Source organism: Neoarius graeffei, chromosome 9 (genome assembly GCF_027579695.1).
Source record: "Neoarius graeffei isolate fNeoGra1 chromosome 9, fNeoGra1.pri, whole genome shotgun sequence".
NCBI classification, from domain to species: domain Eukaryota; kingdom Metazoa; phylum Chordata; class Actinopteri; order Siluriformes; family Ariidae; genus Neoarius; species Neoarius graeffei.
In genome coordinates this window covers 44,873,542-44,891,303 of record NC_083577.1, presented here as the reverse complement: position 1 = coordinate 44,891,303, position 17,762 = coordinate 44,873,542, and the positions used below count along the sequence as shown (strand labels likewise).

Here is a 17,762-nt window from a genome sequence, read left to right as displayed (position 1 = left end):
TTTTTAGCGGAGGGAAAATGGGTTCACAAGTGACCGAACGTCAGAATCTCTGTTCATCTTTTTGCATCATAAATACATAAATAAATGATTAAATGATGGCGGCACGGTGGTGTAGTGGTTAGCGCTGTCGCCTCACAGCAAGAAGGTCCTGGGTTCGAGCCCCGTGGCCGGCGAGGGCCTTTCTGTGTGGAGTTTGCATGTTCTCCCCGTGTCCGCGTGGGTTTCCTCCGGGTGCTCCGGTTTCCCCCACAGTCCAAAGACATGCAGGTTAGGTTAACTGGTGACTCTAAATTGAGCGTAGGTGTGAATGTGAGTGTGAATGGTTGTCTGTGTCTATGTGTCAGCCCTGTGATGACCTGGCGACTTGTCCAGGGTGTACCCCGCCTCTCACCCGTAGTCAGCTGGGATAGGCTCCAGCTTGCCTGTGACCCTGTAGAAGGATAAAGCGGCTAGAGATGATGAGATGAGATGATTAAATGATACAAGCTTGTTCTGTGAATTAATTTTTAAATGAAAATGAGTCCATGAAAACACAAGTTATTAAATATATAGCATTTATAGCCTATATACATTGTCATTTAAAAGTTAAAATAAAATGACAGATAATAATGGACAATGACGGAATTTTTACGACCCTGTCCGTCAAAATGACGGACAATGAAAAAGTCTAAACGCAACCACTGCAGGATAAGGACCAGTCCATCGTGCTGGTATTTACGTCATTACTGTCGTACAGTTAAAACGTGCCAGATCAGGCACCTGATGGGTTTTCAAAATAATAAATTCATGCATGTATTTTTGTGGTAAATACATACAGTCATGGCCGAAAGTGTTGGCACCCCAGATTTTTATTTTTCCAGAAAATTAAGCACATCTCCCAGAAAATTATTGCATTTACACGTTTTGTTATATACATGTTTATTTCCTTTGTGTGCATTGGATTAAAACAAAAAGAAAAAAAAACGCAAAATTGATATAATTTCATGCAAAACTCAAAAAATGGGTCAGACAAAATTGTTGGCACCCTCAACTTAATATTTGGTTGCACACCCTTTGGAAAAAATAACTGAAATCAATCGCTTCCTATAACCATCAACAAGCTTCTTACACCTCTCAACTGGAATTTTGGACCACTCTTCTTTTGCAAATTGCTCCAGTTCTCTCAAATTTGAAGGGTGCCTTATCCCAACAGCAATTTTAAGATCTCTCCACAGGTGTTCAATGGGATTCAGATCAGGACTACTCATTGCTGGCCACTTTAGAACCCTCCAGTGCTTTCTTTCCATCCATTTCTGGGTGCTTTGAGGTATGTTTGGGGTCATTGTCCTGCTGGAAGACCCATGACCTAGGACGCAAACCCAGCTTTCTGACACTGGGCCCTACGTTGCAACCTACTGTAAAATCCCTTGATAATCTTCAGATTTCATGATACCTTGCACACAGTCAAGGCATCCAGTGCCAGAGGCAGCAAAACAACCCCAAAACATCTTTGAACCTCCACCATATTTGATTGTAGGTATTGTGTTCTTTTCTTTGTAGGTCTCATTCCGTTTTCGGTAAACAGTAGAATGATGTGTTTTGCCAAAAAGCTCTATCTTGGTCCCATCTGTCCACAAGACGTTTTCCCAGAAGGATTTTGGCTTATTCATGTACATTTTGGCAAACTGCAGTCTAGCTTTTTTATGTCTCTGTGTCAGCAGTGGGGTCCTCCTTGGTCTTCTGCCATAGCGTTTCATTTCATTCAAATGTCGACGGATAGTTTGCGCTGACACTGATGCACCCTGAGTCTGCAGGAGAACTTGAATACATTTGGAACTTGATTGTGGCTGCTTATCCACCATTCGGACAATCCTGCGTTGCAACCTTGCATCAACTTTTCTCTTTCGTCCTCGTCCAGGGAGATTAGCTACAGTGCCATGGGTTTGGAACTTCTTGATGATGTTGTGCACCGTGGACAAAGGAACACAAAGATCTCTTGAGATGGCCTTGTAACCTTGAGACTGTTGATATTTCTCCACAATTCTGGTTCTCAAGTCCTCAGACAGCTCTCTTCTCCTCTTTCTGTCCTCCATGTTTAGTGTGGCACACTCAAAGATCGAGTCAACTTCTCTCCTTTTTATCTGGTTTCAGGTGTGATTCTTATATTGCCCACACCGGTTACTTGCCACAGGTGAGTTTAAACGAGCATCACAGGCTTGAAACTAAATAATTTACCCACAACTTTGAAAAGGTGCCAATAATTTTGTCCAGCCCATTTTTGGAGTTTTGTGTGAAATTATGCAAATTATTATTTTTCTCTGTTTTTTTTTTGTATTGTTTCAATACACACAAAGGAAATAAACGTGTTTAAAAACACATGAGTAATTGCAATCATTTTCTGGGAGAAATACTTCATTTTCTGAAAAAAAAAAAATCTGGGGTGCCAACACTTTCGGCCATGACTATTATACCAAGCGCATTATAATAATAATAATAATAATAATGCTTATTACTTATATTGCGCATTTTAACATTTGGTAATATGATCAAATTTCCCACAATCCTCACCAAGGTTTCGGACAGCACTACAAAATGGCGTCCCCACTATATAGTGCCCTATATAGTGAGTAGGGAGCGATTTTGGACTCAGGGAAAACTTCCGGCTTGATTACGTCAGCATTCAAAGGACGGTGCGCGCGTCTTTTGCCAAAGTTGTTAAATGTTGGTCACTTTGATTTCCGCTGTACGTTTTACTTCCATCCTACGAAGTCTTCCACAGGTCTCAGCTCATCTCGTTTATGGCCATTGCTTTGACATATGGACTGATATTACAGAGCATATTTCAAAACACTCATAACTTGCTATAGCAGTGACAAAATAGCTGTCAGAAATACATTCCTACATTTTATCTCATATCATCTCTAGCCGCTTTATCCTGTTCTACAGGGTCGCAGGCAAGCTGGAGCCTATCCCAGCTGACTACGGGCGAAAGGCGGGGTACACCCTGGACAAGTCGCCAGGTCATCACAGGGCTGACACATAGACACAGACAACCATTCACACTCACATCTACAGTCAATTTAGAGTCACCAGTTAACCTAACCTGCATGTCTTTGGACTGTGGGGGAAACCGGAGCACCCGGAGGAAACCCACGCGGACACGGGGAAAACATGCAAACTCCGCACAGAAAGGCCCTCGCCGGCTACGGGGCTCGAACCCGGACCTTCTTGCTGTGAGGCGACAGCGCTAACCACTACACCACCGTGCCGCCTCCTACATTTTATAAAATGAGATAAATAGAATTTTGATAAAAAAAATTTGCCTTCAGTTCCCCTTTAATAACATGGCTGGTGACTGCATCAGACATGCTGAGGGACAGCAAAGACACGAAAACCACGACTGACACCACCAACTGAAAAGTGGTCATGGAAACAAGGAATATCACCAGTTCATTCAGTGATCATTATAGTCCATTCCTTCCCCTCGTCTTGTGTGTGTCAGAGAGAGAGAAAGACAGAGAGCGCACATCAAATACTAACTGGAAACTCCACTAAAGTGCTCTCATTTCCAATAATGTGTTTGTTGGACCAAATTAAATAATACAGCATGATCGTCTACATCACATGTTCACTGTAGAGTGGCATGGCACCAATGTAAAGTGCCACTACTCTCATCATAGAAAAACAATGGCATTACTAATGCAAAGCAGTTCTGCTACTTTTATCATCTGAGAGCCGAATAGTGTTTAAGTGTTTCATTTGTGCTCTCCATTTTATTTGATGCGTACACGGGGAGAACATGCAAACTCCGCACAGAAAGGCCCTCGCCGGCCACGGGGCTCGAACCCGGACCTTCTTGCTGTGAGGCGACAGCGCTAACCACTACACCACCGTGCCGCCCCCTACATTTTATAAAATGAGATAAATAGAATTTTGATTAAAAAAAAAAAAACTGCCTTCAGTTCCCCTTTAATAACATGGCTGGTGACTGCATCAGACATGCTGAGGAACAGCAAAGAGACAAAAACCACGACTGACACCACCAAAGTGTGAACTCAGCTACAGATAAGAACAAAACACTATGGTGGGGTTTACATTAGACCGTATCAGCGGATCATCAGATTAACGTTTTTAAAACGATTCGCGTGCACACAGCAACACCAATGCACGGATACGCTCGGCTCCGCAGGCATCCTGCGCTCCAAATCACTCCGCCCTGAACAGCGAGTGCCCTCTGGAGGGTGCGCACTCCGGCCCTGCGCAGCTCACACAGCGCGCGAGTATAGTGCACGAGCAGTGATTTGGGACTGAGCCGCTGTGTGTGTGATCTCAGTGCATGTCGGGCATGCGCGTCACTTACCACTTGCAAGTGGAAGGATGGCAAGCCTAAAGACAATCATAACTACACAATGGGCAGTATTTGCATCAGTATTTGGAGTATTTTCATACTTTTATACTCTTTAATGAAAGGTGATACAAGGTGGAAGTCCGCGCCGTTTTTCAGCAGTCGCGTCACATGACCAACGCCAGCGAATCAGGAAGGTGGATGTCACAGTGACGTTGTCCAATGACGACGCCAGCTAGAGCTCAGCACAGCGTATCCGCGTATCCTCAATGTTTACACAGCACCGGACCAGACACGATCTGGATTGAATACGTGGACCCTGGTGGATTCCCGGTTCCCGGCGTTTTAATGTAAACGGACAGTGCATCCGCGAAGAAAACGAGACAGATACGGTCTAATGTAAACTTGGCCTAAGTCTATAGTCAGAAATAACACCATCGTCAATTAAAATATGCTTAAATTTTAAATACAGAACCTCTGTTGGTAATTCCCCAGAAAAGCTGTTTTTCTCTGAACAAATTTTTCGCCACCACTCTGATTACTACCTCCTTTAAGGCCGATTTTATACTTCTGCATCAAATCTCTGCTGTAGGGCACGGCGTAACTGCAGACGTCCAAATCAGCCTTTAATCTAAAAATCAGGGATTTCTGTAAAGTACATGCCACGTGACTTAGTGGTTAAATGATACAGTTGCATTTAGTATTGAGCAAATCAATCCACTGAAGACTGGATCATAAACTGTCGATCATGGGACTCTTCAGAATGGGCTTTTAAAACACAAAGATATTTTTGCGTGATAATCACAGCAGCTACCGTGCTCAACCTGGTTTCACTCAGTAGTGAGATCATGTGCATGCAGTCCATCCTGGAGCTTAGCAAAATCTGCAGCCAGTTAAAGAGTAGGAACAGCCAACCTGACTCACAGAATCTAAACAGAATTTGTGCTGACCATCTTTTCTAACCTCGCGTAAATGCTGAATCTATCCCACCGATAATTGCAATTTTTTAAAACGGCCATCAGCCTCAATCTTTTCTACCCTTTAAAACTCTTCCCTTTCAGTGCTTTTTCAATTTCTTTAACACTTACTAGTTTAAAGAAACTAATCTCAATACCAGAACATGCCTCAATCCTCACCTTCTCCTTGAATGGTGCACTTGCTGGGATCTACAGTCTTGACCTGCAGAACTCCCACCATGGGAAACCCCTCCACCTGCCCCGCAAGTTCCTGCGGTAAGAAACAGATATTGCTTCCACTGTCATGGCTAACACTGCTCGTTTGTGGATCATACCCCAACTCTAACAGGCTCATTAACCGCCTTGTGGTTACTCCCTTCACACTGAGGATCTCTGCTTCCGAGCCACACGTGAGCAAGCGTTCGGCAAAGTCTACACTGCCACGGATATCACACAGTGCCTGCTGCAGCTGCGCCCTTTGGAGTTGGAGCTTTTTGTGCCTCTGTAGTCTCAGATCCTCCAGGGAGTGCAGAAGGGAACGGCAGTGAGTTTCCACAGCGCTCGTGTAGGCTTGCGCAAAGGCCTGGATCTCCCTCGCCATCGTCTCTGCCCGAGACTGCAAAGCTTCCTGGGAAACCTCCACGGACCTCACTCCCTCCTCCAGATGAATGAGACGAGGCCGCAGGCTCCGGGAAACCAGCTCCCGGATACGGTCGCCATGCTGATGTACGACCTCATGGATGGGACTGCAGTGATGGTCCCTGTGAAACGCTGCGGCACATTCCAGACAAACAGTGAGATCGCAGGGGTCACAGAAGAGACGCAGCTCCTGGCCTGGATGCAGAGAACACAGCACGGGTCTGGAGAGACGGCCCTGGCGCTTCAGCTCTTCCAAGCTATGGATAGCATGACTAGATGTCCTCTTTTGTCTCCTGTTAAAAAAAAAAAAAAACTTGCATTAAACTGCTAATTGCTATAAATCAAAATATGAAAATATGAGAGTGATTGACAAGATATGCAAGATGGTGGTAAAACCTTGTCTTCCAAAAAAAAAAGTTCCTGGGCACTACAGTCATCACCTACACCGCAAGTTGGCCTAGTGGTTAGCGTGTCCGCCTCTTGATCGGGAGATCGCGAGTTTTACTCACGGTCAGGTCATACCAATAGACCACCATAAAAATGATACCTACTGCCGTCTGGCAAGGCACGCTGCAATACAGATGCGAGTGGGGAGTCAAACTCTCGCGGTTACCAGAGATCTAGCCCCCCACTGCAATCCCTAGGGTGAGAGGCCGAAGGCTACGGAAACGGAGATCAGCGCCGCCCTAGGCGCCACATGGCATGGGAAGGACTTTGACAGTCATCACCTAGACTTACTTTTATCCGTTTTGGGTTGAGAAAATAGCCATGTCTGTACTGTAAAGATACTCATCTTTCAGTTATGTTTTCTGCCAAACTTTACTCAACAGTCAGTCAATATGGCGGTGGATCCTGTTGATAAGCAAGGAGGCAGACACCAAATCCACATTAAAAATGTTTACGTTAAAGATCCCTGCGTCAAGTCTGAGCACTGCAACTAAATATGATCTATGGTTGGTAGAAGAGAGCAACTGGACTTGCTTGAAGATTCTTGAAGACGTTTCACCTCTCATCTGAAGGCTTCCTCAGTTCTGTCTGACTAATAGGGAGTATCAAGTATTTATCCTCTCCTGGATCATCATAGAATCCGAATCAGAATGCTGATGGCTGCATTGTAGGTGGCCGATAAAAGATGTCCCAGACACCCACCTCTGTTCAGTGATGGTCGTTCCAGGTTGACAAAAATGAACGATCCTCTCTGGCTAAGATGTCTGCCAGTTTTCTGGAAGTCCTCTCATACTCCCGCACCAGTCGAAGGGGTCTCATCCCAAAGTGCGTAGAAACATATCTGTGAAGATACTCAGTCATCCAGGTACATAGTAATCTGTGGTTGGTAGAAGAGAGCAACTGGACTTGCTTGAAGATTCTTGAAGACGTTTCACCTCTCATCTGAAGGCTTCCTCAGTTCTGTCTGACTAATAGGGAGTATCAAGTATTTATCCTCTCATGGATCATCATAGAATCCGAATCAGAATGCTGATGGCTGATTGCATTGATCTTCAAGCAAGTCCAGTTGCTCTCTTCTACCAACCACAGATTACTATGTACCTGGATGACTGAGTATCTTCACAGATAAACTAAATATGATGTGCTTCAATTACCTGCAAGTTTTGTACCCCTGACTGCCATTTTGTATTACTGCTTGAGGAGATGGATTGGGGGCAGGACTACAGCAGGGGTCCTAAATTCCAGTGCCCTAAACTAAGGTGGTGTTTACATTAGACCGTATCCGTATCGTTTTCGTTGCAGATGCACTGTCCGTGCACATTAAAACGCCGGAAAACGACTCCACAGGCGGAACAGTTTGAATCCGCCAGGGCCCACGTATTCAACCCAGTACGTATCTGATCCGGTGCTGTGTAAACATTGAGGAACGAGGATACGCAGTGCTGAGCTCTAGCTGACGTCGTCATTGGACAACGTCACTGTGACATCCACCTTCCTGATTCGCTGGCGTTGGTCATGCCACGTTGGTCATGTGAATGAGCAATACAGGAAGTGTGTTGAGGAAGTCATTAAGTGAATGAGCAATACAGGAAGTGTGTTGGTTACCGTAGCACTAAATAGTCTTGTTGTAATCGCAAAAAACGGCCGTTCTGCGAGGTGAAGAGTGTACCGAACACTGTTAGATCCTTCTAGCATAAACACGAAGGCCATACACGGTGTAAAAAAGGCGTCATTGTAGTACCAGTACCGCCGATAACAGACTGGCATACTTCATTTTTTACAACGACATCCTTCCATTTGCAAGTGGTGAGTGACTTGCGCATGCCGGATATGCACTGGGATCATGTGACGTGCCGTCTAATTAGTCATGTGATTAGCGTATCCGTGTATTGGCGCTGCTGTGTGCACGGGGAACGGTTTTGTTGCGGGCACAGAAAGTGTGTGTGTGTATGCGAATCGCTTTAAAAACGTTAATCTGATGATCCGCTGATTCGAAATAATGTAAACAGGGCCTAAGGCTTTGGTTCACTCTGAAGTGATCCTGAGTACACCCCACCCCCTCTGAAAACTCCACCTGGGCTATTCTGAAGGGTTTCCCTTTACAGGGGTCAAAAGTAACAGCAAACTGGAATGTACTATCGTCATTTTTCAAAATCGGGTTTAATGTGTGGAGACTAATCCCGACCTAATTAAGAGTAAATTTGTTTGAAATGTTTACCTATGATCAGCTCCTTCTCCACACCTGATTTGAGGTGGACACTGGATGAGCAGTCAAGAAAATGGGTAAAGATCCCTGAACAATCTTCAGGAAGAACTGATGTCAGAAAAATGTAGCTGGGTCCCGTTCAGTTCTGTGAGAATGAAGTCGGAAGGAAAGGTACAAACCTTAACTCCGGCCCCAAACTCATACACACGGAGTCATGTAGGAATCTGAAAGCAGGAGACCAAGTTGGATTTTCTTGAAAATTCAGTGTTAGCTCTTGTTTTTAATTAAAAAAAAAAAAAAAAAAGTCTTTTTTTTTTTTTAAAGATTTTTTTTGGGCTTTTTTCACCTTCATTGGACAGGACAGTGCAGAGACAGGAAACGAGCGGGAGAGAGAGACGGGGAGGGATCGGGAAATGACCTCGGGTCAGAATCGAACCCGGGTCCCCGGATTTATGGTACGGCGCCTTATCCACCTGAGCCACGACGCCCCCCACATTTTGTTTTTTGATAGGATAGTGCTGCATTTATTTCAACCTTCCTGTGTTGCATAGAAAGTAGAAAGGTGACACCAGTGGCACCATTAGGCCCTATCACCCTGGGTATTTTCACTCTCAAAAAAAGTAAGGAGGTTAATAGAAAACAACTAACAAACAGATCTGAACTTGACTTGCAGCATCTGAAGATGGAGGGGATGATGGGGGGATAATTGAGCACTACACGGTGTGCACTCAACATTTTGGTAAATCGCCAACAGAAGAACATTCAGAACTGGCCGGAAGACAACTTCAAAAAAAGAAGAAAAAAAACCCCAACCCACTATTGCTGGATTTTTCAAAATGAAAATAGATGGCAAGTCATTGGATCATGAGTGTGATAGAGATTTTATATTATATATATATATATATATATATATATATATATATATATATATATATATATATATATTATATAAAAAATACACACACACACACACACAGCGTATCAACAATGTAACCTATTGAATTATCCTGATGCACAAAAAACGCTCCGTGTAGCCTGGTTATGATGAATTTACAGTGTAGGGTCTGTATGATTAGTGTGCCAAGCCAGCTCAAAGGTTTGAGTGGTTTAATGAAGATCTTCATTAAATAATGAAGATTATTTAACAGGTCAACAACGTGTGTTCATGTAGACACCAATAATTGCCCGACATAATTTAATCTCAGAGCCATCCATCCATCATCTGTAGCTGCTTATCCTGTAGAGGGTCGCAGGCAAGCTGGAGCCTATCCCAGCTGACTACGGGCGAAAGGCGGGGTACACCCTGGACAAGTCGCCAGGTCATCACAGGGCTGACACATAGACACAGACAACCATTCACACTCACATTCACACCTACGGTCAATTTAGAGTCACCAGTTAACCTAACCTGCATGTCTTTGGACTGTGGGGGAAACCGGAGCGCCCGGAGGAAACCCACGCGGACACGGGGAGAACATGCAAACTCCGCACAGAAAGGCCCTCACCGGCCACGGGGCTCGAACCCGGACCTTCTTGCTGTGAGGCGACAGCGCTAACCACTACGCCACCGTGCTGCCCCGGCATTAATAGTGTGTAGCAAAAGAAATTGATCCCTATATGTGACTAATATGCCAAAGGTCGACTGGCTGGTTAGCACTGTTGCCTCACAGCAAGATGGTTCTGGGTTTGAGCCCCGTGGCCAGTGAGGGCCTTTCTGTGTGGAGTTTGCATGTTCTCCCCGTGTCCACATGGGTTTCCTCCGGGTGCTCCAGTTTCCCCCACAGTCCAAAGACATGCAGGTTAGGTTAACTGGTGACTCTAAATTGACCGTAGGTGTGAATGTGAGTGTGAATGGTTGTCTGTGTCTGTGTGTCAGCCCTGTGATGACCTGGCGACTTGTCCAGGGTGTACCCCGCCTTTCGCCCGTAGTCAGCTGGGATAGGCTCCAGCTTGCCTGCGACCCTGTAGAACAAGATAAAGCGGCTAGAGATGATGAGATGAGACTGTTAATGCCAACATCAGGGGCATAGCTGGGGGGGGGGGGGGGGGGGGGGTGTCCTGGGGTACTCATGACCTCCCTCTTTGTCGGACCATTCATTTTTTCAATAGCTGCATAAAGAATATTAGAAATGCACCCACTGTAATTTTTCTAACTTTTTTTTTTTAATTAGATTGTCACTTCAGCCTCATTGATTGATTGATTTTATTTGACATTCTCAGTTCTTGTATAAAAAAATAAATACATGATTTAGTTTCAAATAAACCACACCACATACTTGAACTAAAAACAGAGAGTCAGGATAACACAATAAAGCTCGAAAGCTTATTTCCATTGTGGTCCTTTGATGCTGGATGGCAGCAGATGTAAAAATGACAAGAGTGGCATTGTGACATTATTAAAATTGTAAAACAAAATTACATAGACAGTATACACATCAGATTAACATTGTAAACATACTATATAAGTGCAAGCCCTACACTATCTGATCTCTAAGCCATGTTTTCACAGCACATTTAAACCCATCCAAACTAATGATTACCTTAATATTACCTGGTAACTTATTCCACAGACTAGTTGCAACATATAAAAAGGAGTCCTTCCCTATTTTAGTTTGCACTCTTGGAGGAACAAAATCTGTGGAACACCCCCTAGTGAAGTAACTATGAACGTCCCTCATTCTACTAAAAAAAAAAAATATTTAAATATTTAGGGACATCTCCATTTATAATCTTATATACCATGCTCAATTCAATTTGAGAGACTCTATCCTCTACCATCCCACCCGCTTAAAAGGATGAGGATCAAGGTGAGTTCTTGGGGGCAGATCCAAAATGGTCCTTACTAATTTATTTTGTGACGTCTGGAGCTTGTTCTTGAAATACCTAGTAAGGCCATTATACCAAGAGCAACAGGCATAATCATAGTAGGGCTGAATTATAGCGCCTGCTAAGGTCAACATAGCCTTCTTATCCAGATACATGGAAATTCTGGCCAGAAAACGTACTCGTTGATTTACTTTAGTAATTACTTCCTGGGCTTGACCAGCTCCAGACAACTGACTGCCAAGTACACACCCAAGATAGCTGACTGAGTCCTTAGCATTAAGTGCAGTGTCACCGATTAATACTTTAAAGCCTGGGGTTTTGTTCAACTTAACTCTAGACCCAAACAAGATGGATTCAGTTTTTCCTATATGAAGAGATAATCTATTAAATGATAGCCAATGGCTGACTTTTAAAAGCTCAACACTTAAGGTTGATTCAACAGTGAGCTTATCCTTGTGTGAAAACACTAGTGCAGAATCATCAGCAAATAAAAACAGTTCACATGAACAAACTGATTTAAGATCATTAATATATAAAAGAAAAAGAAGCGGACCTAAAACACTCCCCTGAGGGACCCCACATTGCACAGTTTGTTCCCCCAACATCCACCACTTGTTTCCTATTCTTCAAATATGAGTCAAACCATCTAACTGCTGTGTTGTTAAAGCCAATAGCCCTCAATTTTGACAGCAAAATACTATGACCTACCATATCAAAAGCCTTTTGCAAATCCAACATGACCATACCACAGAAATTGCCCTTGTCAACCTCCTTTCTGATATAGTCAGTTAGGTACAATAAACATGGGTCAGTGGAGTGTAATTTACGAAATCCTGATTGGAGTTCATATAATAAATTGTGAGATAAAAGATATTTATTCACCTGCTCAAAAGCAAGTCTTTCAATTATTTTTGATAGAGTACACAAAATGGAGATGGGTCTATAATTACCCCGCTCCAGTTTGCTCCCCTTCTTATAAAGTGGAATCACTTCTGCCAGCTTAAGGTCTTTAGGGAAGTATCCATACTCAATAGACATGTTTATAATATGAGTAATACTTGGAGTAATGTTCTCCGCAGCATCTTTCAAGAATCGAGATGGAATATTATCAAGACCTGTCGCTTTAGAGCTATCTAATTTATTAAGTTTCATAAGTACATCTGCCTCTGACACCTTCTCTAATATAAATTTATTTGCCTGAACCCCTTGCTGGGAATAAAACTCCGAAACTTTACTTTCTTCATATTGTTTCGACATGGCAGGAAGCTTTTCAACCAGCTTACTAGCAATTGTTGAGAAATAGGTGTTAAAACTGTTTGCTACTTTATCCTTGTCTGATATAATCTTATTTCCAAGGTCTAGATTAATATTACACGTTTTAGTTTTCAGCCTTTTATTACAGCCCAACTCTTTCGAGTCATGTTTATAATCCATAATTTTCTCATTAAAATAGGTCTTTTTAGAACAAACCACTAATCTACTCACTTCATTTCTCAATTTTTTATACTCTGTCCAACTTTGATCATCCTTATTTTTCCTAACTTGTTCATATAGTCTGTTTCTCCTCTGTATGGCCTCAAGTATACCATCATTTATCCAAGGTTCTGTTCTCTGTTTTACTCTTGCATCTCTAAAAGGTGCAATTTTGTCTATAGATTGCAAGAATAATAATTTAAAATAATGCCAAGCCTGATCATCTTTACATTGCAACACAGATGACCAGTTTACTTCATTTAAGCAATTTATAAAGGCCTCTTTACTATACCCTTTCATAGATCTAATTTTTATGGTATTGTGAGCACTAAATACTGTTTTCTTTACTTTTCTGGTGCAAAAAATCATAGAATGGTCACTTAACCCGTAGTGTATTACCCCACTGTTTATAATTCTTGATTTGTCAGAAACTAGAACAAGATCAATCGTGGTTTGAGTAGAAATGCAAACACGCGTCGGTTCTTTAATCAGCTGATGTAGGCTAAGACTACTACAAAAGTTCATCAGAGCTTTAGACATTGAAAGTTCATCTCTGGAAACATCCGTATTAAAGTCCCCCAACACGATAGCTTCCGAATTTATGAAGTCCAAACATTTTGAACATACATCATCCAACAGGTCATAAAAGTTTGCCTGATCGGGACGCCGGTAACAAACTCCCACTAGTATTGGTTTACTTTTAGGCAAAATAACTTTTACCCATACAGCTTCAATCTGGTCCTCATGCATATCCTCTCTTTCATTAAAACAAATATCCGATCTTATATAAATACAGACGCCGCCACCTTTTCGGTTTCAATCTTTCCTAATTAAACAGTAATTCTCAATTTCAATTTCAGCGTCCTTTATCGATTCATCCAGCCACGTCTCAGTAAAACATAAAAGTCCCACCTTGTTACTTTTACAGATAAGTCTGATCTCGTTAATCTTGGGTAAAAGACTCCTCATGTTAAGATGAAGCAGATGTAGTCCCCGACTCGATAAGAAAGTGTCTACACATGAAGTATCTCGGCAGATGTTCAGTTTATCCGTAGTTACCTGATCTGATTGTAGCTGCGCTCCCTGCGTTACTTGCGCTGCGATACATTCTCCTTGAGGGGACAAACTTTCTCCAGCTCCCTTCGCGAATCCGACTCCCACCGCTTGCGCTACGTTGCATTCTCCCTGGCGAGAATGGGGGTTTCTATAACCTTATATGGACTTCCTGTGATTTGGGCGCAAAAACCCAGTTCTGCGCAAGCGCAACATGATCGCACTAGAAAGCATGGTCAAGCTGCCAGTGTAGCTTCAGTCTTTTTAGTTGCGAATTATGAGTATTTCCTCTTGTTAATAATTCGCCATGTCAAAACAAGCCAAACTTTCCTCCTCCTTTCAACGTGAAGAGAAGTAAGCAATTTATTATACATTTTTTTCCATCAAAGTTGCATTTTGTGGCTTCGAAGCCAAGTTTTATTGTGGCGTTTCTAGAACACATCAAGAAAACGTGGAAGAAACAGCAATAATGGAAGAGCCGGTTTCTAAGCTACCTAAAACTAGCAATGGTAATTATTTTGTGTTACATAATGCACTCAGGCTGCCAGTCAGTGTGTGACCCCCCCCTTGAAAAATCCTAGCTGCATAAATGAGCTGCTACAGTCAACTGAGCCTGGATACACTGGAAAAAAATCGTGTGCGCGCGAGCGTGTATGCTGTAGTGGTTAGCACTGTCGCGTCACAGCAAGAAGGTCCGGGTTCGAGCCCCGTGGCCGGCGAGGGCCTTTCTGTGTGGAGTTTGCATGTTCTCCCCGTGTCCGCGTGGGTTTCCTCCGGGTGCTCCGGTTTCCGCCACAGTCCAAAGACATGCAGGTTAGGTTAACTGGTGACTCTAAATTGACCGTAGGTGTGAATGGCATTTTGAATCCTCATTCATGACTGTAATGCAAATGGCTTTCTCCAAGTGCACTTCCATGGCAGGAAAACAAACAAACAAACAAACAACAACAAAAAAACTACATTTTGCCGCCTATGTAGTCCCCTATTTATACAAATAGGAGTCATTCAGCCATGTTTTTGCTCGGCGTTAGCAACAGTTAGAGGTTTTTAGCTTTCTCCTGAAATGTTTTCTTTTATTTCTTCTTCCTCAGGGTCGTAAAACTTGCTTTCGCTGTGAAGACTGTCGTCATCACCATCTCATCTCATCTCATTATCTGTAGCCGCTTTATCCTTCTACAGGGTCGCAGGCAAGCTGGAGCCTATCCCAGCTGGCTACGGGTGAAAGGCGGGGTACACCCTGGACAAGTCGCCAGGTCATCACAGGGCTGACACATAGACACAGACGTTATCACCATCTATGCTGTAAAATGAATGATATTCTTCTGAGAAATGCTAGCAAAAATTTATAAGATTTTTGATAATCTTATAAATAAATCTTATGATAAAAAGATAAATGTTGACAAAAAATGCTACTATGTTTGTTGTTGTGAACGAGCGAGTCGCCAGAGGTCCGTAACCGGGGTTCGTAACGTAGGATACGGACCCGCTCGCCAGCCAATCAGAGCGCAGGATTTGGACCGTGAAAAATATATATATATATATTTTTTTTTTCGCTGTCCGGTTTCCATCAAATCTTGTGCTCTGATTGGCTGGCGAGTGGGTCCGTATCCTACGTTACGAACCCCGGTTACGGACCTCTGGCGACTCGCTCGTTCACAACAACAAACCTAGTAGCATTTTTTGTCAACATTTATCTTTTTTTTTTTAAAGATTTATTTACAACCCCGATTCCAAAAAAGTTGGGACAAAGTACAAATTGTAAAAAAAAAAAAAAATGGAATGGAACCTCCCATTTTGTGCAGTAGTCATGGGCAACGCCAGCCTCTAACTAATATCCATGATGTTGCAACAGCTAGCAGGCGCCTGGCTCCGCCCCCTCTGACCGTCAGCATCCCATCAGCGAGCGCTGCCTAGTAAAAACCAGGGAGGGTCGCAGAATTACCAACCACAGCCAAAACGACAACACGTCCCCTGTCTTGGCCTACAAGTATTACAACAGGTCATTCATTATAACCTCACTTCTCATCTCATTATCTGTAGCCGCTTTATCCTTCTACAGGGTCGCAGGCAAGCTGGAGCCTATCCCAGCTGACTACGGGCGATAGGCGGGGTACACCCTGGACAAGTCGCCAGGTCATCACAGGGCTGACACATAGACACAGACAACCATTCACACTCACATTCACACCTACGGTCAATTTAGAGTCACCAGTTAACCTAACCTGCATGTCTTTAGACTGTGGGGGAAACCAGAGCACCCGGAGGAAACCCACGCGGACACGGGGAGAACATGCAAACTCCACACAGAAAGGCCCTCGCCGGCCACGGGGCTCGAACCCGGACCTTCTTGCTGTGAGGCGACAGCACTAACCACTACACCACCGTGCCGCCCCATTATTATTATTATAACCCCAATTCCAAAAAAGTTGGGACAAAGTACAAATTGTAAATAAAAACGGAATGCAATGATGTGGAAGTTTCAAAATTCCATATTTTATTCAGAATAGAACATAGATGACATATCAAATGTTTAAACTGAGAAAATGTATCATTTAAAGAGAAAAATTAGGTGATTTTAAATTTCATGACAACACCACATCTCAAAAAAGTTGGGACAAGGCCATGTTTACCACTGTGAGACATCCCCTTTTCTCTTTACAACAGTCTGTAAACGTCTGGGGACTGAGGAGACAAGTTGCTCAAGTTTAGGGATAGGAATGTTAACCCATTCTTGTCTAATGTAGGATTCTAGTTGCTCAACTGTCTTAGGTCTTTTTTGTCGTATCTTCCGTTTTATGATGCGCCAAATGTTTTCTATGGGTGAAAGATCTGGACTGCAGGCTGGCCAGTTCAGTACCCGGACCCTTCTTCTACGCAGCCATGATGCTGTAATTGATGCAGTATGTGGTTTGGCATTGTCATGTTGGAAAACGCAAGGTCTTCCCTGAAAGAGACGTCGTCTGGATGGGAGCATATGTTGCTCTAGAACCTGGATATACCTTTCAGCATTGATGGTGTCTTTCCAGATGTGTAAGCTGCCCATGCCACACGCACTAATGCAACCCCATACCATCAGAGATGCAGGCTTCTGAACTGAGCGCTGACAACAACTTGGGTCGTCCTTCTCCTCTTTAGTCCGAATGACACGGCGTCCCCGATTTCCATAAAGAACTTCAAATTTTGATTCGTCTGACCACAGAACAGTTTTCCACTTTGCCACAGTCCATTTTAAATGAGCCTTGGCCCAGAGAAGACGTCTGCGCTTCTGGATCATGTTTAGATATGGCTTCTTCTTTGAACTATAGAGTTTTAGCTGGCAACGGTGGATGGCACAGTGAATTGTGTTCACAGATAATGTTCTCTGGAAATATTCCTGAGTCCATTTTGTGATTTCCAATACAGAAGCATGCCTGTATGTGATGCAGTGCCGTCTAAGGGCCCGAAGATCACGGGCACCCAGTATAGTTTTCCGGCCTTGACCCTTACGCACAGAGATTCTTCCAGATTCTCTGAATCTTTTGATGATATTATGCACTGTAGATGATGATATGTTTAAACTCTTTGCAATTTTACACTGTCGAACTCCTTTCTGATATTGCTCCACTATTTGTCGGTGCAGAATTAGGGGGATTGGTGATCCTCTTCCCATCTTTACTTCTGAGAGCCGCTGCCACTCCAAGATGCTCTTTTTATACCCAGTCATGTTAATGACCTATTGCCAATTGACCTAATGAGTTGCAATTTGGTCCTCCAGCTGTTCCTTTTTTGTACCTTTAACTTTTCCAGCCTCTTATTGCCCCTGTCCCAACTTTTTTGAGATGTGTTGCTGTCATGAAAT

The 17,762-nt window shown here is 43.3% G+C and overlaps 1 protein-coding gene across 1 annotated transcript in view; it reads right to left on the bottom strand.

Annotated features, from left to right (window-relative positions):
* The window catches only part of trim45 (tripartite motif containing 45), a 42,933-nt gene that overhangs the window by 10,999 nt on the left and 14,172 nt on the right, over positions 1 to 17,762 (bottom strand). The window contains exon 2 of the mRNA XM_060929577.1: positions 5,461 to 6,212. Coding sequence (XP_060785560.1) covers positions 5,461 to 6,212 — 752 coding nt within the window. The remainder of the gene's footprint in view (positions 1 to 5,460; positions 6,213 to 17,762) is intronic.